Genomic DNA, 27673 nt, shown 5'->3' on the forward strand with positions numbered 1-27673 from the left:
TTTTTCTGTGCACGTCTGGTCATGTCACCTTTATTTTTGAACTTAAAATTTTTTTAATGGTTTATTTATTTTTGAGAGACAGAGCGTGAGTGGGGGAGGGGCAGAGAGAGACAGAGAGGGAGACACAGAATCCGAAGTAGGCTCCAGGCTCTGAGCCGTCGGCACGGAGCCTGATGCAGGGCTCAAACCCACTAGCCATGAGATCATGACCTGAGCCAAAGTCGGACGTTTAACCAACTGAGCCACCCAGACACCCCTATCATACCACCTTGTGTTTTCCAACACTGTCTGTCTGTTTACTGCTTGTGAGTATAAACAGAATGTGGAAGGAAAATGGACTAGGTTGTTATCAGGTTAGCTTTTTTTTTTATTTGAAAGTAAATTAGACCAATGTCAATTTCCTGGCTTTGATAGTACACTATAATTATATAATATATAACCATTGGGAGAAATGGGATGAAGGGTACACAGGGCCTCCTTGTACATTTCTTTTGCAACATCCCATGAGTCTATAATCATCACAAAATAAAAAGAAAAAAATGAATGAACTTTGAGGACTTTAGTAGAAGACAAGAAAAATCATAAAAACTTTAGAGAAAAGAGAGAGGAGTTTTGTGCTTGAATTTTTTCCAGTGTGGGTGAAGGTAGTTTTCCTACTGGGCTCGTTGAATTCCTCAGATTTAGCACATAACTGAAATGGAAATTCTCAGGCTTTCCAAGATAGGGTCTGAAGTTCAGTATGCCCTGCTATAGTCAAGCTTAGATTACATGCATTATTTTTCCCAGTTTTAAAATTGTTATTAAGATTGGTATAAAGAACAAAAGTGTAGAGCTGTATACGAATGGGACTGGCATACTGGGAGCACACAGAAATGGAAACAGAGTTTGCAAGCAAAGTTGAGATGACTTTCAGAAGTTAACAGAGGTGCACTGAGAATACATGTGTAGTGATAACTGCGTCTCACTCATGTTAAAGAAACATGCAACTGATATTAGGACAAGGTAGGGGATTGGAAAATAAGAAGAGAGTAACAGAGCAGAGATAAAGATAGGCTTTCTCCCCCTCGGGAGAAACAAAGGTCGTGGTGTCAAATAGAGATCCTAAGTCTAAAATTTTCCCAAGATGGGGCCTATGCCATGTGACAGACAGGAGGCTGGGTCCAGGCTGAAGACTCCCCAGAACGGGCCTATCTGGGGTGCAGCTGATACTCCGTGGTTCTAGATCCTGGAGAGGGCAGTTGTATAAATTGCCCATTGGGCATAGAACTCTTTCTTAGAAACACTAACCTTCTTTCCCCTAACTTATTCAAGATGTTACACCAGAGGGAGAATGAAAAGAATGGGCTTTATACTCCATAGAGATATTGCTAGTTTGTGAGTTTAAGATGAAATAATACGTTCAGCCTCCTAACCACCCGAGACTGTTTAAATCCTAGGGGACTTATAGGATGCCTTTCCTAGCCAACCTCATGTTTTCCCCTTTTCCTTGGACTTATTTTCCAATAGTGCTCGGAGACCAATGCTATTTATCATTTCTTGAATGACCAATTATCTTGAACATTCTCTTCTCGTGCCATGTTTATTTGTCCTGACAACATTAGGTAAGGATTTTTTCTCTCACCTATTACTTGAATTTCTTGTGGGTTATAGTTAACAAATCAGCCCCAACTAGGAACACAGTAATTATCAATAAACTCTACCTTTTTGTTGAATATGCATTTGATAATCAGGAAGCCTAAGTTGGCCTCTACCTACATCTGAAACCTCCATCCATCTTTCAGAAGACGGAAAAGAACTCAATAGATGGCAATATGGTTTTGTGGAAAGAATATATATTTTGGACCTAGGTTCAAGTCTTAACTCTGTTATTTCTGGCAGTGTGACCTTGGGCAAATTATTTAACCTGTTTCAACCTCAGTGTCCTCAGCTGTTAAATGGTTAATACCTACCTCATCAGATTGTTGTGAAATTTAAATGAGATTACGTTTGTAAAGTATCCAGCACAGTGCCTGGAGACAAGACACATACATGAATATTATAAAACAAAGCAACACGTGGTGAGAGCCATCTGAGTGGTATGGATGGGTGAGGGATAGAGGAGAGAGGCTGGGGGTAACCAGGGAAAGCATGTGGAAGATGTAGAGATGAGTGGAGCCTTGAAAGACGATTAGGATTTCCATAGATGGAGATGAGAGATGGAGGCCGGCTCAGACAAAAGGAATAGCATGGAAAAGACAAAGAAATAAAAAGGGCAAGGTGGGTGATTCATCTGCAGTAGAACATTGTGGTGGGGGGTGGGGTAGTGGGAATTCAGAGTCGAAAGAAAAGGAGGGAGAACCTTGATTGCCTGGCTCCTCTTAGGGAGGCATGGGATATTTTTTGAGCGGGGCAATTACACAATCAAAGAGGGATTGTCCAATCCCAAGAAACAGCATGAGCCCCCTGGAAAACAGAGGGTAAATCCAGAGCAATAAGCAACTGGAGTAGGTACTCGGGGACAGGCAGGTGGAGAGGATCTCAAGTGCGACTGTCATCGCAAGAGGGTAGGGAATGAACACAAGATTCACCTACTTCATGATTTTGCCTAGAGACAGTCATGTCTCTGAGCACCTTTGGCAAGAGGAGACAAAAGATAGTTTCAGGTCATATACATTTGGAACATTACGGGTAACAAAACAAGGCATGGGTTAAACAAAGGGTTGTGTGAACGTAGCCCACTGGCTGAATATCATAGCACAATAACTAACACTTGGCTGCACCTGGTTTTCATTTCATGTGTAACAGATTGTTGAGTTATAATTCTAATATAGTCTTAATGCAGATTTTGCATTCAATTTCCTTTTGTTTCTTTCCACAAAGGTACAAAAGAAAATCAATTTTGCTGCCCTGTCTAGCCACCTTTACACTAAGTGAAGAACCATGAAATCATCATTATGTAATTACCAAATTTTATGGCATGTTTACAAACTCCAGAGTCACACAAAAAGTAACTTGGAACAAAACAAAAATGTCACACCACATATGGAGGGAAGTGATGTTTAATCCTGTCTCTCTGTTTCAAAAGAGCTTACGAGATGCACAAATATTTTCCATTTTTCAAGTTTACATAAGTTGTGCATTGGAAGTGTTTGCAATTTATTTAAACGAAAGGGGGCATTTTTGTCATTTTCTGCCAGCAACTGAGTTTTTGCTTAGTATTTCAACCATAATAGGATATTTCTAGTCACCCCGGCAGAATCTATACTATAAGAGCCAAACAGTTTAGAAGAAATTTTAAAATACAGTTTGCTGAATTAAGGTATCTAATTATTTTCAATAAATATAGGGATTACATTAAGACACATCAGTTTGACTTAGGAGCTAGATATTTGATTTTTATAACTTTAAATGATTAACAAGTTAAATGAAGAGGTAATAATCATGGAAATACTGCTCAAACTATGCTCAGTAGGGAGTAGGCATTAACACTTCAGAAAGATTCTTGGACTATAATGCTTGGTCTTTCCAAGGAGCAGAGGATCATGGACTGTAACAAAGCTAATGAGAAGACAGGCTGATAGAACTGATTTTATCATTTTTGAAACTATTTTTTAAATTTATTAACATTTATTTATTTTTGAGAGACAGAGAGACAGAGAGACAGAGAGAGACAGAACATGAGTGGGGGAGGGGCAGAGAGAGAGGGAGACACAGAATCCGAAGCAGGCTCTAGCCTCTGAGCAGTCAGCACAGAGCCCTAAGCAGGGATCAGACTCACGGACCCTGAGATCAAGACCTGAGCCGAAGTCAGACGCCTAACTGACCAAGCCACCCAGGTACCCCTGAAACTATTTTTATATTGTCATGTAAATGGGGACCAAAAAGTTTGAGGCAATAAACTTCATATGGACAGACATACACTGTAATTACTGGAAAATGGAAACATCAATGTGTTAGCATAACATTTCTCTTTTTTTCTAAATTCTGTCTTGACAAATGATGCATCATAATTGTATAGGTAAAAACGAATAGTCACAAGAATTTCCAACTTTCTATGATCAGATATAAGGGAACACTTTAGTATATACATAAGTAAATACTATAATAAGTAATAATAAATAAGTACATATTGTATATTTTAGTAAATATTGTGTACTGAATTAGCACAAGATAAGCTCAGGAAGCCAAATAAGAAAAGGATAACGTAATTTTCTGGATATTATTTTTTTAAATGTTTATTTACCTTTGAAAGAGAGAGGGAGGGAGAGCGTGAGCAGAGGAGCGGCAGAGAGAGGGAGACACAGAATCTGCAGCAGACTCCAGGCTCTGAACTGTCAGCACAGAACCCAACCCAGGGCTCCAACTCACAAACCGTGGGATCATGACCTGAGCCAAAGGTGGACGCTCAACCGAGTGAGCTACCCAGGCGCCCCTGGATATTATCTTTGAAGAGTGTATTTCTCGCAATCAATGTTAACAGTATTTATAACCGTCAGCGGGTTATGGTTAAAAATTCCATAAGTAAAGTAAGGTGGCTTAAAAAGTTATGTGTGTGAAAGGGTTTGAAAATTATAATGTGTTATAAAATTTGGGGTTCTGCTATTGTAGTGAAACCTAACTTTGTTTATATTTACTTACCAATATTTCTCTTTAGAAACATGTCCCTTAGTGAAGAAATCATGATACAAAATTATGTGTATCATATGGGTCAAAAATTTTAAAAAAATTAAAAAAATATCTCTGACTAGAAATAAATTAATTTCAATAACGTTAAATGTCAAAATACTGGAGTGGTATAACCATAATTTTTTTCCTTTCCTGTATTTTTTTCTGACTCTTTTGTAAGCTATATATAATTAGAATTACTTTATAATGGGAAGTAACTTAAAGAAGTGTATTATATGAATTGTTCTTTGAATTCTTTTTAATTTTTAAATTCAGGAAGAAAAAAGGCATATCATTTACAGAAACCATACAGATTAGAGGCCTGACTTACGAGTAAGCCCAAAAATGTCAGGAAGCATTTAGCTTTGCTAGGTCAGTAGAATACAGACGATCTGGGATCAAATGGGAGTTGCTACAGCCAGAAGGATCTATGTGAGAATGGGAAGGAGGTCAAGAATAAATACTGACAATTCAGGGTTAATCATACACTGATCCTAGTGTTGGAAGCTAGTAAGAATTCATAATTACAAATGGCCATACTGGCTGAGAAACTGAGGATTTCATATGCGATAGCAGAAGTGTGGATGTCCAAGATATTCAGAGGAACCGATAAAAATCACCAGGAAACCACAACATGGTCATAACCAAGTACAGTTTTTGGCTAAAGAAATTATCTTTAAAAATTTTTTAATGTTATTTATTTTTGAGAGAGAGAGAGAGAGAGAGAGAGAGAGAGAGAGAGAGAGATGGAGTCTGAGCAGGGAGGGGGGCAGAGAGAGAGGAAGACACAGAATCTGAAGCAGGTTCCAGGCTCTGAGCCGTCAGCACAGAGCCTGGCACAGGACTCGAACCCACAGACCAAGAGATCATGACCTGAGCCGAAGTCGGACAGTTAACTGACTGAGCCACCCATGTGCCTCAAGAAAGGATTTTAGGGGCGCCTGGCTGGCTCAGTCGGTTGGGCATCCGACTTCGGCTCAGGTCTCGATCTCACGGTCGGTGAGTTCGAGCCCCGCGTCGGGCTCTGAGCTGATGGCTCGGGGCCTGGAGCCTGCTTCTGATGCTGTGTCTCCCTCTCTCTCTGTCCCTCCCCCGTTCATGCTCCGTCTCTCTCTGTCTCAAAAATAAATAAACCTTAAAAAAAAAAAAAAAAGGATTTTAAACCTCTTTCCTGTTTAAAAAAAAAAAAAAAGGAACTAATCCTAGGAAACAATATGTATGCTCAGGGCAAATTTGCAGGCAGAGTGTTGTAGCACCTACTGAAAAGGAATGTGAGAATATAGGGCAAGCGGTAGGGTTTTGCCAGCATTGGCTCTGGTGTGGTCAGGTGATTACTGAATAGTGCGTTTCCCCTGGCACAGGAAGTCAACCATATAAAGCAGGTGTCTGCTCTCGCCTGCTCAAGGCATGTTCCCTGGGCCATGGGCAGCCAGTCCCTCTCCTAAAGAGAAGATGAGGGACAAAAGAGACTGTAGACAGGACACTACCAAAGTCTCCCAAAGAGAGATATACAGTCTGGTCCTGAGATCAGACAGAAACGTCCTTGTTAACTGTTCTGTAAAGCATGCCTACCAACCTGTGCAGTGGCTCATACAATACTCCTAAGTTTCACAATTTCTGAATCTAATGGAGATATTTATTCTAAATCATATTTGGTTAGTATGCATCATTTGACCAGTGATTTTCCTCTTCTTTCAACATCCCTTTCGTTGCAATTCTGTGAGCCTGCTTTTCTTCTGACGTCTCAGAGAGCAATTTCTCCTTTGATGTTACTCGGTCCACCCTCTTCTTTCCTTCTGCATAGTAATGACATTCACTTTCAGATCCCAAGTATGATTTATGTCCCGGTGATTTCGGAATCTTGGTCTCAAACTCAAGTATCTATACTGAATTCCAGAACTTATTGCCTCGTTAAATTAGTACGTTTAATGTATGGTCAGTGTCTCTTATCAAGTTATCATTTCTTGTTTGTGCATGGGCAGAGACATCCTCTCCTTCCTCTGCTTGCAACTCCCCTCAGCCACACTGTTGTGCTGTGAAGATGCTCTTTTGATAAAGAACATGTCTCAGTCCTTGACTGGTGAGCAGACATGGGGGACGCAGAGGGATTTTTAAGCCACCTTCCCAATTCAGCAGGGAAGCCAGTGTCCCTGAACCAAATCATGAATAAGAACCCAGGACAATTAGAGGCAGCCAGAAAACCTGGAGGACCCTCTTATCCAAGTTACTGACCAAGAGTAGGGAGACGATTACGAAAAATCATCTTGATATCTTCAGGGGTTTGTCAGGAATCATGCAAATGAAATGCAAGGAATTTATCACTTAAAGAAAAAACTAGAAAAATAGGCAGAGAGTAGAGAAAATTCACCTCTGTTTGGGAAAAGAACATCAGGGGGAGTCATGCTGTTGTTTATACACTATGTCATCACAGTATTTCTCCTTTTTGGCTTCAGCTAAAGCATCCTAGTCAGGCAGAGAATTTCTCCCTTTTATAGCAATGAAGAAGGACAGGCCAAAAAGATGCAGACAGAATTAAGCCTGGACGACTGGAAAAGCCAATGGCTGCACAAAGAAAGCATCGTCAAAGGAGAAAGAGAAGAAAAGGTATGATGTAGCTAGCTCAAGTTCTCAAAGCTCTAGTCTGAGTTTGTCATTTCCAAAGTTAAGTTAAGCCTTTGTTGATAATCATAAAATACACAAGAGAACACTACCATATTTTATGTAGACACTTCTGATTTTATTTCAATCTAAATGGCTGACTTTATAGATTCCAAAACACAGTGTGTGTGTGTGTGTGTGTGTGTGTGTGTGTGTGTGCACTTCACATTTTAAAGTCTGTGAAAATTGGGGCTTGCATGATAATTGATGGCATTTGAGTTTGGCAACTTCTCTTTTTAGTGACATTTAAAATAATATTTCATCTTTAATTGATGGTATCTTAGAGTCGGTGATGGAGTGTATATACTGGTAAACCTCACTATAACATACTAAGTAGGATGAAAAATATAAAATGCTGAGGTTGCTACCAGGGTGGGTCTGTGAAGCTGAATAGGTGGGAGTTCTAGGTATCCGGCTAATTGATCCATATTCTCCCAGGTCTCTGCTGCAGTTTGATGGTATGTGGAGGTTGCAAGCTGTGGTTTAAATTTCGATGGGGATAATTCTGAGCCTATGGCAGGCTGGAATTGCCAGGACAGCACCAACAACTCCAGAAACTCCCTAGTTGGCTGAGGCCCCACTTAGATGCCATGGAGACTGGGTCCAAGGAATCAGGGAACATGGAGATCAACCATCAGTCTTTCCCCTTATAATTGCTTGATATAATTTTTCCATTGTTCAGCCCCTCCTAAACCCCATATCCCTACTTTCACCCCTAGAACATAAGTATGTTTTCCCCTACTCTTCTTTGAGAATGGAGACTAGGGCAGATGGTCGGAGCTCATCATCAAACACATCATATCCAAAATTACACTATTATAGGAATTTTCAGGATTTACTTTTTATCTTTAGTGATCATAGGTTAGGAAATATGAACCCAGCAGTTTTAAAATAAGAACACTTACCTGAGTTAGAAAGTCTATAAGCTAAACTACTGCAAATTCAAGTTCTTGGGCCAATGGGAAGATTTTTTTTGAGATTACAAGTGTCATTCACCTTGAGCCTGCTCTCTAAATGGCCAGTAAAGCACATGAAATAAATAAGACTACATTTGATGGGCTGGCTAACAAAGTCAATCGCAAGTGTTGTAATGCATCGTAAGAGCCAATCACTTTGTTTTAAGATCACATATGGAAAGCCTCTTCTTCAGTTCAACGTTAAAAGAACTATTTTCAAAACCTGGCAATGTTGTTACATACATCTTAATTTTTTCCAAAGTCCCATTAAAGAAAATAATTGGACAACTAAATGCCAAGCATGTTGTTATACCCAAGGGAAATCATGAACTGTATAGATAATTCTTCCCCCTTCACGGAATATGGTCAAAGATAACATGGATCTACACCCTTTTACTGCTAAGTTTTGAAATAATTCTTTAGATAAACTATTGTCTTTAAAGTATTTTTTTTTATTTCTAATGGTTTATTGGGGCAACACTTCAATTCCATATCTCTGAGACATAAATTTTCTAATGTTCAGTACTGTAAAATTAAATTACGGTCAATATGGCTCCAAAGCTAGTAGAAATGATATATTTCTGGGCCTTGTCAGGTTCTTCAGATATTTAATAAGAAGGATGTTGACTGCTGACTGATCAAAGAGTTGGTGTGCAGGGTGCACTGTTCCAAACAGATCCAACTGAAGGCAAGAGGGCCATATGGTTAAGGTGCATTTTTGTCTTCATCACTGCTAAGAATGCCTCAAAGCATGTGCTTTAAGTAGCATTGGTAACAGCTAGTGATAGCCAAATGCTTTCATAAACTCAACAAAATATTCCTTTTGAATGTTCCTTATAAATGGGAACCATAGGGATAATCTCTTCTCTCCACATTTTATGCAGCTTGTTTGTTATTACCTCCATAGCCATCTTTGTGTCTTTGAACATCAAACATTTTCCATATCAACGTGACCCACTGGGGTTTCTAAAGTCAAGGGCCAATATAGCTTTTTCTCTCATATGCAGATAGGTGGGCAAATAAGAATGTTATAAGTGATAGTAGAAATAATTCAATGTGTTAGGCTGATGACTTTGTATTGCTAAGGAAGATATATGAATTTTTACACTGGGTCCAATACTTAGTGATCTTTATGAAGTGATTACAAGCCAACTGGTCGCTCATAGACTCATTAAACTCATGAAAATAGGACCAGAGCTTTTCCAAATTCCTTAGAAAGTTTTACATTTTTGGTTGAGTAAAGAGTAAAGAGTAAAAACTGTTGTCTTTAGATCCATAACAATTGATAATTGACTCAAACACAACTTTTTACATAAAGACAGTTGGTTGCATGCATCAGTACATTATTTTTGATACCCATGGACATTGGTTTTTTAAATCAATGGAAGAGATACAGACTTGACCAGTAACTGGCTCCCAGTCAGTAATAATAATCAGAAAACAAGACACAATTCTTGTTATTAGCAGCAATTATATTCTCTAAAGTCACCATGAACACTGAATTAGGAATATTGACTCATTGCTCCTAGAAGAAATTCAGGGTTAGGTTCTGATCACAACATTTTCACCAACTAATTAATACACAACATTGCTTTAGCTGTGTTTCTGTCTAAAGACACCTTATTATATATTTTTGATTCATCAACAATGAACTCAAAGCCAAAGCACTATAAGTCATGCTTGCGCAAAGCTGATCTCCATTTTCTTTTCATATTGTCTCCACAAGGCACAGCATAGATTCCTTGCACTTAGGAACACAAGGCATCACGTCAGCAGTATAGTTGGGGGCATTTTAAACAGTGAAATCACCAGTGAAAAGCACAAACATGGAAAAATGCGGCCCTACATAAACCAAGGAAAGGACACGTGTTTATAGTGTTATATAGGTTGACACAAGAGCCTGCCTTGCTCAATCTTGAGAGTATGCATGTTTGGTGACTCAGACTTTTTTTTTTTAAGTTTTTTTAAATTGAATTCCAGTTCAGTTAATACACAGTCCTATATTAGTTCTAAGTGTACAATTCAATACCTTACACAGTGCTCTTCATGGTAAGTATACTCTTTAATCCCCAGGCGACTCAAACATTTTACTGCTCTACACAAATGACCATGAAGCCACCATGAATGTTGATTCTGGGTTATAAACAAATTGTAGCAAGTACGTTAAGTTTGCATGCAGGGAACCCATGAATAATGAAGATCCACCGTATCTTTTTTAACTGATAATTTCATGAGTCTGAGTCTTTCAGTAAACAAAAGGAAATTTCATAAATGGCATTAGTATTAACTTAGAAGGATTCTAACAATTCCTTACACAAAAAAAATTGGTAACATTACTCTTGAAATAGATTAGGGCATTCAACAGATTATTGGGCAATAGATTACTGACATTCAGCACTAGGGAGCCATAGAATATGCAAGAAAATTCTTACTTCCCAATTATTTGTTAAATCCAGCATTCCCATCAGGACGCTGCTTCTGTCAAAGATAATTGCTTTGAAGAATGTTTGAAAGTACTTGATCATGAGGAGTATTTTTCATAGCCACAGAGGTTGTGTGAGCACTTTTTGCATTCAAAACTAATTGCCATTACTTGCCGGAATAGGTAGGTTAATAATTCATTTTCTTTCTCTTTAAAAACACTAACCATGTAATTCATCAGATCTCAATAGTGGCTCCATCTTTTCCTTGGTATCTAGCTACAGTTCATGTTTTCTTTCAATATTCTTTTTTTCTTTTTCTTTCATCTTCTCCATCCTTCTCTTTCCTTGCCAGCCCTTGGCTTTTATGATCACATGACCTTCAAGAGAAAAGTGACTACAAATTTGAAAACCATCTAATGCCTCAGTGCTAAATAATGCTTGGAATGCAGATGATGATTTGGAATGTGATCTTATAAAAACCTTAATAAAATCTGGGTCAAAGTAAAAATAAATTAATTTCTACTTGCTTTATAATATACTTTATTAAATAAGTGAAAAATTCAGCTGGAAAAATGATATTGGTAGCAGATGTCTTTTCAAATAAATGTTGTATCATTAAAAAGAATTCCCACTTGGAAAATAAAAGAGACATGACATAAAATTGGACACCAAGGAATTAAGCATTTGAGTCATAAGAAACACATAGCAAAGCTGGCTTTCAGATTAAAACGTCCTGACTTGTGTTGATGATATTATGATAGTTATAATAGCTAGTACTAGAGTGATTATAGTTTTCCAGGAACTGTGATCAGTGCTTTCTCCTCGGCACCTCATTTAATCTTTCCAATCACTAAATATACACTTTTAACCATTCTCATTCTATTGATGAGGAGACTGAAGCAGAAAAACGAAAAAACTTTCCCAAGTTTGTCCCTCAGCTTAAAAGCTGTGGATCTGTGATGGAAATGCTAGAGTTTCCTCCCTAACTACTGGAGTGTCTGATAAAACATGAAGAAAAGCCAACAGTATTGTGCACATCACAGATGCTGACACATGTACTTCCTTAAATTTCAGAAGGAACTATGATCGTCAACAGTTAGCAGAGTACTAGAGAAGGATTCAAGATGTATCCTATCCCACCCAAGCTCAAGTTGCTCCTCTAAATATTATTCTCTCTGTGCCAACTCAGTACCCAAGGGCATAGGGGACTCTACTGGACAAGTAACAAGGTGAAATTTTCAACTCTGGGATGATTTTCTGGCTTGTCATTGCATATAAATCAGTTTCTCCATTACCTACCCTGAAAAACAAACAAGCAATCAGTCAGTTAATGGTTAGTAACGGGACAAGTCTGAGCTGAAGTTCTTGTGTTTGCTGCATTTGTCAGTTTTATTATTTTTATTTTGGCTTTGGTTTTCTTTCACTGTTGTGTAGGTTAATAGCCAGCTATCATCAGTGATTTTAGTTCCACGATATAAGTTATATTCTATCCAACCCTTAACTGCCTACTCTACAGAGAAGATCTTTGCTGTTTTAGGTTCCCAGGGGGTGGAGAATCTGTCTGTATGTTTATGTCATGTCCATTATCTCCTGTCTTGTGCCTCCCACATAGGGGATGCTCAGTAAGTACTTGTTTGCGGACTGAATACTTTTTGTTTAAGCTGTTTCTTCTCCAATATTACTTTTAAAAATGTATTTCAAACAGAATTCTCTTAAAAAGAACACTTCTGCAAGAGGTAGTCCTATATTGAGAAAGTAAGAAAGGAAATAGGAAACACGAGGAGATAGAAAGGTTCTCACGTTGTATGTATATTTCTAATATACATCCAGGGCAAGGGTCACTCCCTACACTTCATTATGTCCTTGGGACACAGCACAAAGTATCAGTCATGGAAGGAACAAATGCTTTTTGACAACAGGAGTACTGATGATTATGGTGATGGAGACACAGTGGAAATCCAGAATTATGACGCCAACTCTGCATGCATTAAATTTCTCTCAGAAAAATAAAAACAAAAGCAAACATAAAAATCAGGACATACCCTCAAGGAAAATGTTTATCTGAGTGAGAATCTAGGATGGAACTATTTTGTTATTGATTATGGGTATCTGTCTACTCAGAAATCTAAAAAGACATCTTTGTGTCAATCATAAATGGATTTAGTCGGAATGAATGATTACTCCTCATGCCTTGTGGCACAATGAGGAGGAGGCCAGATGTTTGAAATCAGGTTCATCAACTATGCCTGTACTTGGCTATGGACTTCATAACAGCACGAGAAACCCCATTTCTCCCACATGACCTTTGCAGGCTTTCATTCACTTACTGGCACTGAAGAGAATTTTTATTAATAGTAGTTCTAAATGGACAAGAGCTATAAAACTTTACAGCACAGGAGAAGTTTTCATCCATCACTGAAAACAAGTTGATTTCAGGTCTGAAAATAGACAACCTATTATCTGGGTTATAGGTCATAACAAATCACTTGGCTTACTTGGCTGTGGTAAAACTGGTAACTGGAGCTTTCAGCTCACTCATGGTGGATTTTGTAAGTGCCTTAATGAGATCTAATTAAAGCATACTCTGTCAGTTTATTCCATCTCTTAAAGGCTTTGAAATGAACATGCCCAGGCAGCGCCAGTAGCATTGCACTACAATAAGGAGCGCAATTTACATTTGGTTTGTGTGAATGGCACCCATCCCCTTGGTATTACGAAGTGCATGTACTGTATTCCTATACCCAGAGGCTTGTGTCTTGGGCAATTAAAAATGCCCTCAAATAAAACGTCTTCGAGATATAATACATCATCATGCCTTATCTAAAATTTGTTTCTTTCCTTGGGAATAGGTGAGAATTTCCAAACCTTAGTATTCCGAGAATGCATCCCCAAAAAGCTTACTTGATTTTCTCTTCAACATAACCTGTCAACTATTCCTGGGAACCTGAGTGCTGATTGTTAACAATACTATATTAGCTCTGTTAGTTCATTTCCATATCTAGACCGTGAAGACAATCTCGTAAAATGTTTCCCCAGTAAGGAAAAATATCTTCAGAGGATCACATAGAGAGAGATTATTTGTTACTGCTCATTGCTTTGAAATTGACTCTAGCAGAGAACTGTAGATCAGATAAAAGCAAGAAACACCATTTTATTTGTTTTAGTTTTCATAATAAAAATCTTGGCGTTTTTCCACTAGACTTTTGAATACCTTGTGGGGTCACTTCTTTGTTCAATTGCTGGGTCTCTTGTTTGTGTCCATAGCCAAAATATTATTTCTTTGAAGTGCAATTCCTGAAGCAATTGTTATCGATGGCGTTTAGTGACTCAATTACTATAGGACTTGTGAAGATCTTATGAAAGCTAGATTAGAGCTTCAAAGCCAGTGAGAAATAGTTTGTTTATGGTATTTGCATACTTAAGGATAATGTCCCGACATGACAATTTGGTGAAAGAAACAGCACCGTCTTCCATGATTTGACAGTTAATGTTCACTTACATTTGAAAATTCTGAAGGAGACCCAGAGGCTAGTCACAACAAATGTCAACATAAAGTAATTTCAAGGTTTGAATGACTCTCATCATTGTTGTAGAAGCATCCATCATCTTTGATTTCAGCCAGTCATCTTTACAACATAGCTGAATGTTTCTGATCAGTTGTACTTATTATTTGGGCATAGATTCCAAACAAATCTGGGGGCTTTTTGGTAATCATTGGAAAAGCATTCTTTGGAAACATAGGAAGAAACAACAGGAATTCTTCTTCATGTTCCTGATATGTGTATTTGTTGTTGTTGTTTGTTCATTTGTTTGTTTTTTAATTTTTTTATTTGTCTAGAGTGGACACACAATGTTGTATCAGTTTCAGGTGTACAAAGTAGTGATTTGACAAGTCTATACATTATGCTGTGCTCACCACACATACAGTTCCCATCTGTCACCATACAACCCTATTACAAAACCAGTGACTGTATTCTTTATGCTGTGTCTTTTATTCCCATGACTCCTGATGTATTTTTGGACTGATAGGCAGCATTCCTGATTCCAGTCCAATCATTTGGGAGAACACTAACACGATCAATTTTGGGAAACATTTTTCCTGAAGTAAAGAATATACCTTCAGATGTAATGGGCTATCTAGCTGACGAATGTGATGAAAGTCATACTGATGATACAGTGAGACCATTTATGAGCTAGGGGTGACATTAAAAACATTTTGCCACCATTATGTTGTAAGCACCGGCCAATCAGAACATAAATGCTGGGGTAGGATCCTGGGGAACTCCTGCAGTGCCAGGTAGCACCCCATTCTTGGGAGATGGTAAGACGTCCTGAGGAGCCACCAAAGTGGAAGGGGTGGAGGGGCTGTACTGATGGACTAGTGCCGGTGGTTATTTACCAAGTGAAACAAATATGTTTTACTATTTTAACAAGCAGCATGGCCCTTCTGGTATATGGAAGTTGAATATGAGCCCTGTCCCTGGCTCAAGCTTCTCTGGGACGGTGGTTCTCAAAGGGTGGCCTAAGGACACTTGAGGGTTTGGTGAGATATTTTTAGGAGATCCACAGCTTCTCCCTTTTTCAATGACATGTCTGTATGAAGCTGGATTTTTTTTCATATGATTAAATCAAACAAAATATGGCAACAGGTTGGATGCTGATGCAGATACGCAAATCTGGTCATCTTTTAGTAACCTAGACAGTAAAGTGATTTGCAAAAAGGTAAAAATGCCATTATTCTGAAAAAAATTGACTTTGAAAGATATAATATTTTTGTTAACAAGGGATGGTTTATTCTTTTTTAATGAACTAATAAGCAATCATTTTTAAGAGTATGAAGGGATACTAAGACCAAAGAGTTCGTGAATAGCTATATGAAGAAATAAAATGATAAGATTTGTAGAGCACTAAGAGAGGCCTAATAGCCCCAATCCCTGATCATTCTGCTCAGAGTTTTGCTTGCCACTTGAGAGATTAATTAAGAACTTTAAAATATCCCTGTGTATTCCACTTATGCAAAAACATGTCCAGCAGCATATATTTGTATTTCAAAACCTTGCTAATTTACAGTAATTTATGTGTGTAAAGTTTTCATTACTAGATTTTTTTTTGATAAAGAAGTGCATTTCACCATGCTAAAAGAACTGTTATGAAAATGCCACTCAGAAGAAAACAGCTTTACACAATACATTAAAATTTTAATTAGCTTATCAGTTGTCATGCTTCAGGTACTTGTAAGAGGCTTAAACATTTTAGGAGAAATCCTTTTCACACTATCATTTTTTTACCTGACTTTCAAGAGAGGCAGAGAAAACATGAGCCTCAATCTGTGCTACTATCCCAAATGCTGAGGCATTGGAATTGAAATTATCATCTTTCATTTTATCTAGGGCAACAATGAAAAGTTTACCATCATCTCATATAAAAACAACAACAACAACTGCAACAAAAAAACAAGCAAAAACAAACACCCCAAATGATCTCCTCATCAAGTTGGTATGCCAAGGGGCTATTAAAAAAAAAAAAAAAAAAAAGAATGGACTTCAAGGCAAGATTTATGTCTCAACCTTAATACTGGATGAAGGAAGGGCACAGAGAAAATCTCTCCTAAGAATCTGACCCAGAGTCCTTGCTTGGGTTAGAGTTTCAATTCATGAAGTCAGAGGGGTCAAAGACCAGCAGAGAATGTAGATAGTGCTCCCAGATGACTAATGAGAGCAAATGCAAATTGTCTTCTCATAATGCCATTGATTATAAGAGGAGAACCAATTTCAGAAGTGTTAAAATGTGGAAAAACAACAACAAAAACATGGGTCTTGGAAACAATGAAATACGGTAATTAAAATTTCCTGGTATATAAAAGTTCACTGAATATTGCTTACATAGGAATAAACTACATTACGTCAAACTTTATCAACCATGCTAATACAATTTAGCAAGTATAATGCAAGCAGAAGTAGAAGCAAATATATCTATATACATCTAAATCTATATCTGTATCTATATCATCTATATGCATATAAAATGATAGGGACACAAAGTTATCCAACATCCTTAGAGTATCTACACCTAAAACCACAATCGAGGTGTAAACATTAATATGCTTATCTCAAAACCAAAATATGTGATAAGCATATTTTTAGTGCATGCCCTTTCTTTTCCTAATTTCTTTCTTCTGAATGTATCTACACACTTGGAATACATTTTTATTGGTCACAGGTAAATTTAATTAAGCTCCTTTGATTTTCACAGTTCAACATCAAAAGGTATAACTCTTAAAAAGCAGCTTTTGACAACAGAGATTAGGGATGTATGTTTAAAACCTACAAGTAAATTACAAGATGCTCCGGTTGCTAACGTTGACACCACAATGCTTCTGTGGCAATAGCACACATGGTCTTTACCAAGATCTAAACCCAAAGCTCTAGATTCGTCTACAGTAGCAAAGTGGCAGCTTGCAGTCTACATTTCTTTTATGTTGACTGGCTTGATCTTGAGAAATGTGTAAGAGGGGGGTGTCCTGCTACATGCAACTGGCATCTATTTTGTGGATGCGATAAGACAGGACCTTACGGAGACAGGAACTGAGCTTTCAGTCATCCCAGCTTTTCTGACTGACCGTCGAGGCTTCTGGGTTATGGTCTGCGATCCTGAAATCTCTCTCGTCAGTGGGCGTTAGATTCAATAAAAATTTAAAAGATCAAATGAGTCGTTCTAGACTACAGATGTTTGGTATGGGATGGATGTCATAATGCATGCTATCAGAAATCAGCTGTCTTCTGGGGACGATGGAGCTAACTGCTGATCACTAACCCAACCCTAAAAACACAAGGGTCATTCCCTTTCCTCTTCCTTTTTTGAACATAACACAGACTGCCTTTCTAAAGTTGGGATATTGAAACTCTTTCCTTTTTCATTAGTTTCAGGTGTTTGATGGTGATTCTCTTTTTCATGTCTTAAAATAAAGAGTTATAGACTATACAATACTTGAACACAATTTATACTTTAAGAGGGGTTTTGAGACCTGTGTGGAAAAACTCAAAACAGACGACAGTCTTAGTAAAAAAAAAAAAAAATGGCTAAACGTTTTGCTGAGGAAAACCCCACTCTCTTTTCCTTCAGTCTCAGTACTGAAAGTGTAAAATGCTGCATCAAGTGGGATGCCTCCTAAATGAGAAATAGATGAAGTGGGTGCTTTGAATAGAAATACAAAATAAAGCTCTTCTGTTGAAAGTATGGCCTTGGTACAAAATAGCATTTATTCAAGTCATTCAAAAAACTCCATTCCTTTTCACAGAGAATAAAACACTTCTTAGAAGCCCAGATACCTTTTCCTTGTCTTCTTACAGCGAAAATAAGCAAAAGGAATTCATTCTCAAGTGTCACTGGATGCTTACGCTTGCTTTTCTACTGTTTTGTGTTAAGAGGGTAAGTGGATCATTAACTGTTAAATGCCTTTCTTTTTGTTGTGAAAAACAAAACCCTGTGTATATCAACTTTTCTTTCAATTTAAAATTTTATTTCAATAATAAAAAATGAAAATGTCGTATCTTATGTTGATATATACTTATGTAAAATACATATCAACACATTTATGAGCATATGGAAAAATATATAAAACACATATATGTGCAATGGTAGATCCCAATAAAATAAATCAAAATTTTTAGTTTTTTCCAAGTACATAAACATTCAACTCTCATTACTGATTTCACCGAAAATATTTTTTAGGTACTATACAATTAGGGATCAACTCTTTGTGGATAAGTCTTTTAGCGAGTATGTTTCAGGTTAAGGTTTGGTGAAAGACAGAGGACTTATTGTAGTACAGAACTGAGGTCAATTATGAATTCCTACATTCCTCCTCAAGTAATTTTATCCTGAGCACATTAATATAGGCCTACTCATTTGCCCTCTTCGAAGCGATTTGGTTTTCTACGAGACCTGATTTCATCAGGGCCCCAAATGTCTGTCTTGCCGCCATTTTGAGGAAAGCATGGGGCTATATTACTGAGCAAAAGTCAGCCAGTACTCACTCACCTCTCCTTCCCTGGGCCAAGGCCTTCCATTCTGGGTGTATTTGCTTTGATTCTGTCGCTTCTTTTGTCCTCCATCAGCGAATTTGCACAGTAAAGGCTCACTAGGGGCTGGAAAGATAAGAAACCAATTCTACATTAGCAAATCCCCCTTAAAAACAAGTGATTATTTGAGTCACAGTAGTGCTTTGTAATGCGTATCTTTGAAGTTGTCTTGCTTCTGGAGAGATATTTGGCCCCCTTTTAGTCTCTATTATGTTGGCTGTTATTCTATCTAACTGGGCTTCGAAAGAGCACTGGCAGACCATAAAAGAAAACAAAAAATATTGTTGAAAAAATAATCAGTTGAAGCAGAAAGTGAACTTGCCTTAGAAGTAAAGAGGCGAATGTCAACTCCTTCCAGTTATGTTAATGCTAAAAACCAGACAACGGGTCCAAAATGGAGTCACTTATATGAAGTTTCGTGTCACCAGACCAAAACCTAACTTAAGTTTTGGCTCTCCCAGAAATGGAAGTTTAAACCAGTCAGTCAGGAGTCACCTGATCAGCACTGTTGAGGTAATTTACCTGATAGATCCCGGGCCATCCTTTGTAGAAAAGTGACTTTGCCATAACCAATCCATTTTTTTTTTTTTGGCCAATACTTTTTTTCACACTCCCTTCTGCCTATAGAAGCCTCCAATTTGCACAGCTCCTCAGAGTTCCTTTCTACCTGCCTGATGGGATGCTGCCTGATCCATGAATCCCTGAATAAAGCCAATAAGAGCTTTAAAATGTACTGTCTCATTTTGCTTTTTAACATTAGAAACTTATTCATAACCAGTATTTGTGTGAAGATAAATATTTCTCCTCAAAGTTGCCATGTTTTCACAGTAGAAACTGTAGGATTCTATTTTGGAAAACGATCCTTAGGAGTTTCCTTCTAAAATGGGAGCTATTTTGCTAATTGCAACCAAATTAGTTTTTTTCTCATTAATCCCTGCAATTTCAAAAAGGCTAGAAGTTGATTGTCCGTTGAACCTCTTTCACTCCAATTTCCCAGTGAAAACTAGTCAGTGTCTCAGGGAGAACAATTACTTAAATATTAAATGAGCCCACACGATAAAATCTAGACAAAGGATGTGGCCCTAACAAATGAATCCCGGACTGGGGGGAAATGTGGTGAGCCTTGGTGACTTAACTAAACTTATTTGACAATTTTATAAAACACAACAGGAAGAAACTTATTCTTTGAGAATTCATGCTCTCTCCACATCCTTACTTGACTAGAAAAATTGCTGATTATTAGCACAAATATTTTTAAAACTGAATGAATAAAATAAATCCATATTGTCCTAAAAAACGTGGTCAATGCATTAACATGGCTGGGAGGATTTTTGTTGTTGTTTGTTCATTTGCTTGGATAAACCATATACTAATTTGTAAGTTTACAATCTGAAAACTAAAATGGACCTTTCCTCTTCCAACCCACTGGGAAAATGTGTTCTTCTAAAATGTAATTGTTCAATGTTTGAAGGGGAGCAGAATATACCATCCAAAAAATATGTCTCTTTGGCATAAGCATTAGCTTAGGCTGATTATTTTTAAGAAACAGCAGATAGAGGAAAAGCTCTGAAAACTGACTAGAAGTTACCCTTTTTTAAGAGACGTTTACATTTATAAGGGAAATCTCCATTTGTAACAGGGTCTCCCTCTTTGTATCTGGAAGAAAAGAGTATTCTAGATCTCAAGAAACTTATCAGTGGAGAAGCGAGGCCTTAAATCTGTGTAACAACCTTACCCTTGTTTACTGTGCTTTTACTGGTAACCTCCCATTACTGGCCTCATTACCCCTTCCCCAACATCTTTTGTCTTTAGCTAAAGATGATATTTAAGATGGTGACTTGGACCATTTCAGAGAGTTACAAGGTTTTCCTGGATATCTCCATGCAAGAGATATACAAGTTATTAAACTTCTATTTGTTTTTCTCCTGTTAATATTAACATGTCTTTATTATGGGGGGGGGGGTCCCAGTCAAGAACCTAGAAAAGTAGAAGGAAAATTATTTTTCTTCCCCTGCATTATGCTAATTCTTTATCTCTCCTTGTATTCTTGCCTTTGATAATGTAGTGTCATTGAGTCCTCTGACTCTTGGTGTGACCCCATGTGAATTTCTCTAGACAATGAAATGTTAGCAAATGAGACACAAGCAGAGGATTGAAATGTTTTTAAGCATTGAGGTTTGCTTCTTTTGCTTTTCTGCATAGCTACGTGAATATGCCCAGCCTGGTCTGCTGCAGGATGAGGTACTACTGTAGATGAGTCATCCCTACCATCAGAGCCAAGGCCAAAGTAGATCATCCAATGACCACCACCCGGACATGTGTGTAAACTCATCTAAAATCAGCAGACGTACACAGATAACATGCAGGTGACCACAGAAAAATGTATAAACCCAGGTGAGGTCAGTAAGGCCATCCCACAAATATGTAAGCTAAATAAATCTTTATTGTTTCCTGTGACTAAAATTTTCAATTGATATGTTATAATCTTAATAGATAATTGATACCATTTTCCCCAACATCCATTCCTCCCCATTTCTACTCCAGCTAGGTTGCTTGCATTTACTAATCTGGATTCACGAGACTTTCAACTGTCTCCAGAATCAATAATGGAAAAAGAAATGAGTGGGTATCTACAAATAAATATTTGAAAATCATTTGGCTTTAAGTGGCAGTAGTATTTACTCAATCCTTTAGTTTATTAACAGCAGAATTCTATTAATCAATATTGAAGAAAATGACTCAAGTAGACAGAAAGTCACAATTGGCCAGGCGAAATGAAAAACAAAATGTTTTGCCTGTCCTATAGAGGAAGCATAGAATACATAACTCCTCCTGGCTCACAACGCAACCAGTATCATTCCTCACCAAACACAAGTGGTTCCCAACTGTCTGCTTTTAGGAGCCTCCAACATTGGTGACTTTGGTGAAGCTACACAAATCACACAAAGGAAAGGGTGAGTCATAAAACTTCTGCAGAAAGTTGCTGCCATCACACTGAAGTATTTAAATTCTTTCTCCAGATGAAGGACTAAAAGACTAAATGCAATAAAAGACCCTAAAATTCTGTGCTAAAGAAAATTTCCTGTGATACTCCAAAAGCATATGTGTATATATATTCATTCCTCACTATAGGGTATTTTTTCTTTTGTCATTTTAAAATTTCAAGGTATGTTCATCCATTCAAATGGGTAGTCATGCTGACACATGAGTTTATCACTGGCAATACTACAGATTTCTCACAAAAGACAAGTAAGAAATACCTTAAATTTCCTGCTGTAAAAATTGTTGATTCTACCTTTTATGGTTCTTGGGATAATAACTTTCATGAGTCATACTTTCTACCATCTGAAGCAGGTTTCTCTTTACCTTCTCCTAAAATGGATTCTTCTGGTGTACATAATATACTGGTTCTAATAGTCTAGAATATGATAACAACTTCTCTTGAGGTCGTTCGTGTTTCTGCTTTAACACTTAGTTTGGGTGCATTTCAGTGTTAGGGGTAGCGGTCTGCTTCCTGGCTTCCTGACTTACTAGCTATAAGACACCAGGCACTTTTTAAATTCTTTGAGGTAATAATGTTCCCTACCTCAGACAGCTGTGAAGATTAAATAAATTAATGTGTGAAAAGGGCTTAAAATAGTACATGGTACATAAATGACTATTAAATCCACGTTCGCTACAACTCTCACTATTGCTTAGCATCTTCATCAGCCACTGTCCGTGCATCAGCTATGGAACCTGGTTACTTGGCAGAGTCTGAGTGTAGAGTGTTTAATCAACTAGGCTTATTGTTCACCAGCTCTGTCCCACTTTTAACTCCTTGGTGGTTTGGCCACAGAACTTGCAACTGACCTCCAAGAACATCGAAAAGATTTGCTCATTGAGAAGATCTGCATTTCCAAAATGGTTCTTGCTGACTGCAGCTTGTCTCTGGATCATCTGGCCACTACAGCCCAGGTTCCTTTCCTGAGTCATCACCGAAGTTTGGCTCCCATTATCCCTTTAATGTGATACAAGTCATGTTCTCTTACGTGTGTTTATATGCAATTGCCTACAATGAATGCTCCCTGTTCCTTTTTCTGTTGTGGTTGTTTTTTTTTTTTTTTATGTTTGTTTGTTTTTACTATTTTTTTGTTATTCATTTGCAGGAGATCTATTGACAGTTTAAATCCATCGAATCTGTATTTTGCTATTAGGATAAATACCATGCTGTTACACACTGTAGGCAAGAAAAAATTTGCTGTCCAGGGGTGCCAGGTGGCTCAGTCAGTTAAACATCTGACTTTTGATTTGGGCTTAGGTCATGATCTCACAGTATATGAGTTTGAGCCCCTGTGTCAGGTTCTGTGCTGACTGTGCAGAGCCTGCTTGGGATTCTCTCTCTCTCTCTCTCTCTCTCTCTCTCTGCCCCTCCCACACATGGTTTCTTTCTCTCTCAAAATAAATACACTTTAAAAAAATTAAAAATTAAAAAAAGAAAAATTTGCCACCCCAAAATGTGTCTCTTTGGCATGTATACACACACATATGCATGCACATGCACATACATATTTCAAGATCTTTTTTTGTGAAACCTTGGGAGCTATGGAATTAGCAGGGCAGCATTGGCAGGAAAAGAAAAGGCTCTGAACGAATTATTAACCTTAGGATTTCTTCTACCTACTGGCATAAAGAAATTTTACAGAAGGATCCTTGAAAGAAATTTTACCAAGCAACAATATTCTAGCTTGCCGAGGATCAATTATACATAGAATTTAAGATTCTGGGTTCTAAACCTACCTTGAAGATTTTCATTATTGAAAAGAGAACTTTCAAAACAATATATATATTTTTTATCTTAGAGAGGGAGAAGGGGGGGCTAGGGAGAGATTGAGCGTGTGTGAATGGAGATGAGTAGAGGGAACGCAGAGAATCTGAAGCAGGCTCCATGACCAGCACAGAGCCTGACCTGGGGATCGACCTTATGAAACGTGAGATCATGACCTGAGCCGAAATCAAGAGTCGGAGGCATAACCGACTGAGCCACCCAGGGGCCCCAAAACAATTATTTTTAACACTGAGGAAAATTTCAAAAGCTATAGGATAAGACTTTACCTTTCAACAAATCTTAGCCATCCTGATATTTGAGGATCTTCATAAGCTGTTTCATTATGGATGTTAGTAATGACCTATTTATGTTTCTTGACATTGTGAAGTTGAAACATCTGCTATTACTTTATTGATTTGAAGGGGATTATGATGGGAAAGCAGACAGGGTCACAAGTTTATTAAATTAATTAAAAAAGTAAAATCCCAGAAATAAATTTTCAAATGTGCCATTAAAAAAGGATGAAATAGCCCTAATATTATCCTTGAATTTAGTTTCCCAGGGAGGTGGTGAGAGTGGATTTCACTGAGAGTGTAAGAGAAAATACTGAATTAGATGAGTTAAGATCGTTTTCTGGGGCATTCAGTCAGTTGAGGGTCTGGGTAACTCAGTCAGTTGAGGGTCTGACTCTTGATTTTGGCTGAGGTCATGATCCCAGGGTCCTGGGATTGAGCCCTGAATTGGGTCCCTGCTGAGCATGGAGCCTGCTTAAGATTCTTTCCCTCTCCCTCTGATCCCCTCCTCTCCTCCTGAGCAGACACAAGCTCCTTCTCTCTCTCTCAAGCTCACTCTCTCAGGAAAAAAAAAAAAAAGATTTATATTCTCATCTAGTTCTTGGTGATTTCTAAATACCTGCAAGATAAAATCCAAACTCCTCTACTAGAAGAGAAGAATTTATACCCTTGATCTTATCTTTTGCCAGACTCCTCCCACTCCTGTGGTTTAAAGTTCCCTCACCTCTGAATGCCTTTCCCCCTGCCTGGAATTTCCTTTCCCAGTTTCCCAAATCCACACCCTCCATCTGGCAAACTACTAATCAACCTTTAGAATGTAGCTCCTATGTCAAGTTCTGCAGAAAGCCTTCCGTGACTCCACCTCATCTCAATTCAGAGAGAAATTACCTACTGCTTACTTGGCAGGCTTTCATAAATTGAATGTGGGTTCTGTTTGTGTTAAGTCTTTTAACAGTAATAATTAATTTCCAGGCTTGAGGTTGAAAGGGGTTATAGCAAAGGTTGGGGGGAAGTTTCTACATGCATATGTGTGTGCATGCATGCACGTGTGTATACTGTTGACAGCCTTTTGCACATAGGTGCACATAATCCTTGAAAGTGATGCTACTCGAAGTGTGGTCCAAGTACCAGCAGCAATGGGATCAGTACTTGAGAGCTTGTTAGAAATGCAGATTCTTTGACCCTTCCCAAGACCTACTGAATCAAAATCTGCATTTGAACCAGATCCCCAGGTGATTCCTCTGCATACTTCAGTTTGGGAAGCACTGATTTGATTGGGACTGACTGTAAGGAAGGAGGAATGCATCTTAGATGTTAAACATGAATCCTTTGATTAATGAGATGACTTCAGTAGCACAGAAATATTATATTGTCTACAATTTCCTTATTGCGCTATTATACTACCAATTAATTTTGTTTAGTCTCTTTTCACAGTAGTTAAAATACAGACTAAATGAAGAAGAGGCCTTTGTGGAAGTGAGAGGCAGTTATAAGCCACAGATTGTAATGTGCTAGAAGACATTATGGTCTATCATGAAAATGGGGAGTATTTAAAATATAATTATAACAATGCATGGCGATAAAGTTGCACAGTAATTATGAAGGAGTAATTACTGTTTGTTTGCTTAGTGGAGTATTTCTAGTCATCCAAAGTTTGTATTAAACATGAAACAACCAATGCATAAACCGATAAGATAATCTTACGGGGCTTACAGGATTTGCTGTTTTAAGCAAACAAACAAAAACACCACCACATATTTTGTCTAACAAAATTAATATAAAAGTTCTGTGATTTTTATCTGAAACTTAACATACTTGATTCTTCTCTTCCCTTGTGGTTTGATAGCCTTCTTGAATGTTATGCTTGGATTCCTTTTTATTTTTTTATGTATTACAGGCTTTGGATTTGTGGCTGCCGTTAGGTTCATATATAGTATCTTATGCATGTAGTAGTCTATATTAAGTAGTCTGTATCAAGCTTAAGCTTGAACCCATTCTAAAGGCACTAAGTTTTTACTTCTGACACCGACGTTTTAGGTATATGATGTCTTACTTTACAGCCTTTTATTTTGTGACTCGTTTGACTTATTTTTGTAGATAAAATTGATTTTTCTGTTTTTGTGCTTTAACCTCCATACTGGTTTTATAAATGATTAATCTACTACTTTTATTATATGTTTTCATTTACCTGTGAAATTCTTTCCTTTCACAATGTTCTTATTCCTGATTATGGCCTTTTTTCCCCACCAATTTCCCTTTTAAGTTTCTTGTAAGGCTGGTTTAGTGGTGAAATGTACGTGAAACATTATCCGGAATAGATCACAAGTTAGGCCACAAAACAAGTCTAAAAAATTCAAAAAGGCTGAAATTATATCATGCATCCTTTTTGACCACAATAGTGTGAAAGTCGAAATCAATCACAAGAAAAAATGTGGAAGAACAAATACATTGAGGCTAAACAGCATGCTACTAAACAATGAATGGTCAACAAAGAAGAAATGAAGAAAATTTAAAAATGCACGGAGAGAAATGCAAATAAACACACATACAATGGTCTAAGATCCTTGGGACTCAGCAAAAGTGGTTCTAAGAGAAAAGTTTATAGCAATACATGTCTACCTCAAGAAGCAAGAGAAAGCTCAAATAAACATACTAATCTTACACCGGAGCTAGTAAAGGAAGTACAAATAAAACGCAAAGCCGGTAGAAGGAAGGAAATGATAACGATGAGAGCAGCAATAAATGATACAGAGACCAAAAAACCAATAGAACAGAACAGTGAGACCAGGAGCTGGCGAAAAAAGACAAATAATGAAAGCTTATCATGCCTTCATTTTTACGATTCACTAAGAATGTTTTCTAACATCATATTTTACAAGCAGATATTGATATACCTTGTAGCTTCTATACATCAATAGTAGAATTCCTGTTGCCCCTTCGAGAAATGAACATTTTCAATTTTTAGCATTCAATTTATTTCAACTCTTCAGGTAATTATATTGGATTGTGGTGATGGTTTCTTAAAATCTCTCTTGTTACCATAACTCACAGGTCTGGTGGTTTAAATATTAAATCTAAAAATTCCTCACTCAGATAAATTATAAATTTTACTTCAGGAAAAATAAAAAGGAAGGGTAGGAGGAGCTGAGTAGAAAAGAAGCGAATGACAAGAGAAGCAATTTTTGGAGGTAAGCTTACAAAATCTCGGATTGAGTGAGAGAATGAGATAAAATAACCAAAAAAAAGAAGAATTCTATAACTAAGTTAAAGTTTAAAATTTTACTCTAGGAATTTTTTTAATTGGTGGACATGGATTTGTTTTCAATAAAAAAACTTATTTCTGTGATATTCAGATTGACTTGTACATTAAAAAGCTGTTTCATGCTGAAGAATTCAAAAATGATACCAATTAGAGAATGTTGAACTTAGAAACATTTTTATCAAATTCATTCATTAAAAAAAAAAACAAAACCAAAACCAAAATCAAAACACAACCTCAAATCTATTCAGCATCCGTATGTGTAGCAATACCTTCGACTTTGCCCTGACAAAGTAGTCGCAATCTAGAGGGGAAGAAAGACAAGAAAAGGAAACTTCTAGCAGCTTGCAGTGGATACTATAATAGGAATATGGATAGGTTATTTTGAAAGCATAAAGTAGATATCACTCTCTAGCACTATAGAATGTCCTCCAGCTTGGAAATCACATCCAATACCCCACAGTTTCACATGTCACATGCATGCCCCCCCCCCCCAAGGCTGATTGCCAGATCATGAATGAGCACATGAAGGACTAATACCAGGTGTTATCT

General features: G+C 37.5%; 1 protein-coding gene across 11 annotated transcripts in view; it reads right to left on the reverse strand.

Annotated features, from left to right (window-relative positions):
• RBMS3 (RNA binding motif single stranded interacting protein 3) overlaps window positions 1–27673 on the reverse strand; it is a 1359438-nt gene that overhangs the window by 134827 nt on the left and 1196938 nt on the right. For all 11 annotated transcript variants that reach the window (XM_040481151.1, XM_040481142.1, XM_040481146.1 and 8 more), the window contains one exon: window positions 18722–18828. In XM_040481151.1, the coding sequence (XP_040337085.1) occupies window positions 18722–18828 (107 nt within the window). The remainder of the gene's footprint in view (window positions 1–18721; window positions 18829–27673) is intronic.

This window comes from Herpailurus yagouaroundi, unplaced genomic scaffold (genome assembly GCF_014898765.1).
Source record: "Herpailurus yagouaroundi ecotype Mexico unplaced genomic scaffold, PumYag 159, whole genome shotgun sequence".
NCBI classification, from domain to species: domain Eukaryota; kingdom Metazoa; phylum Chordata; class Mammalia; order Carnivora; family Felidae; genus Herpailurus; species Herpailurus yagouaroundi.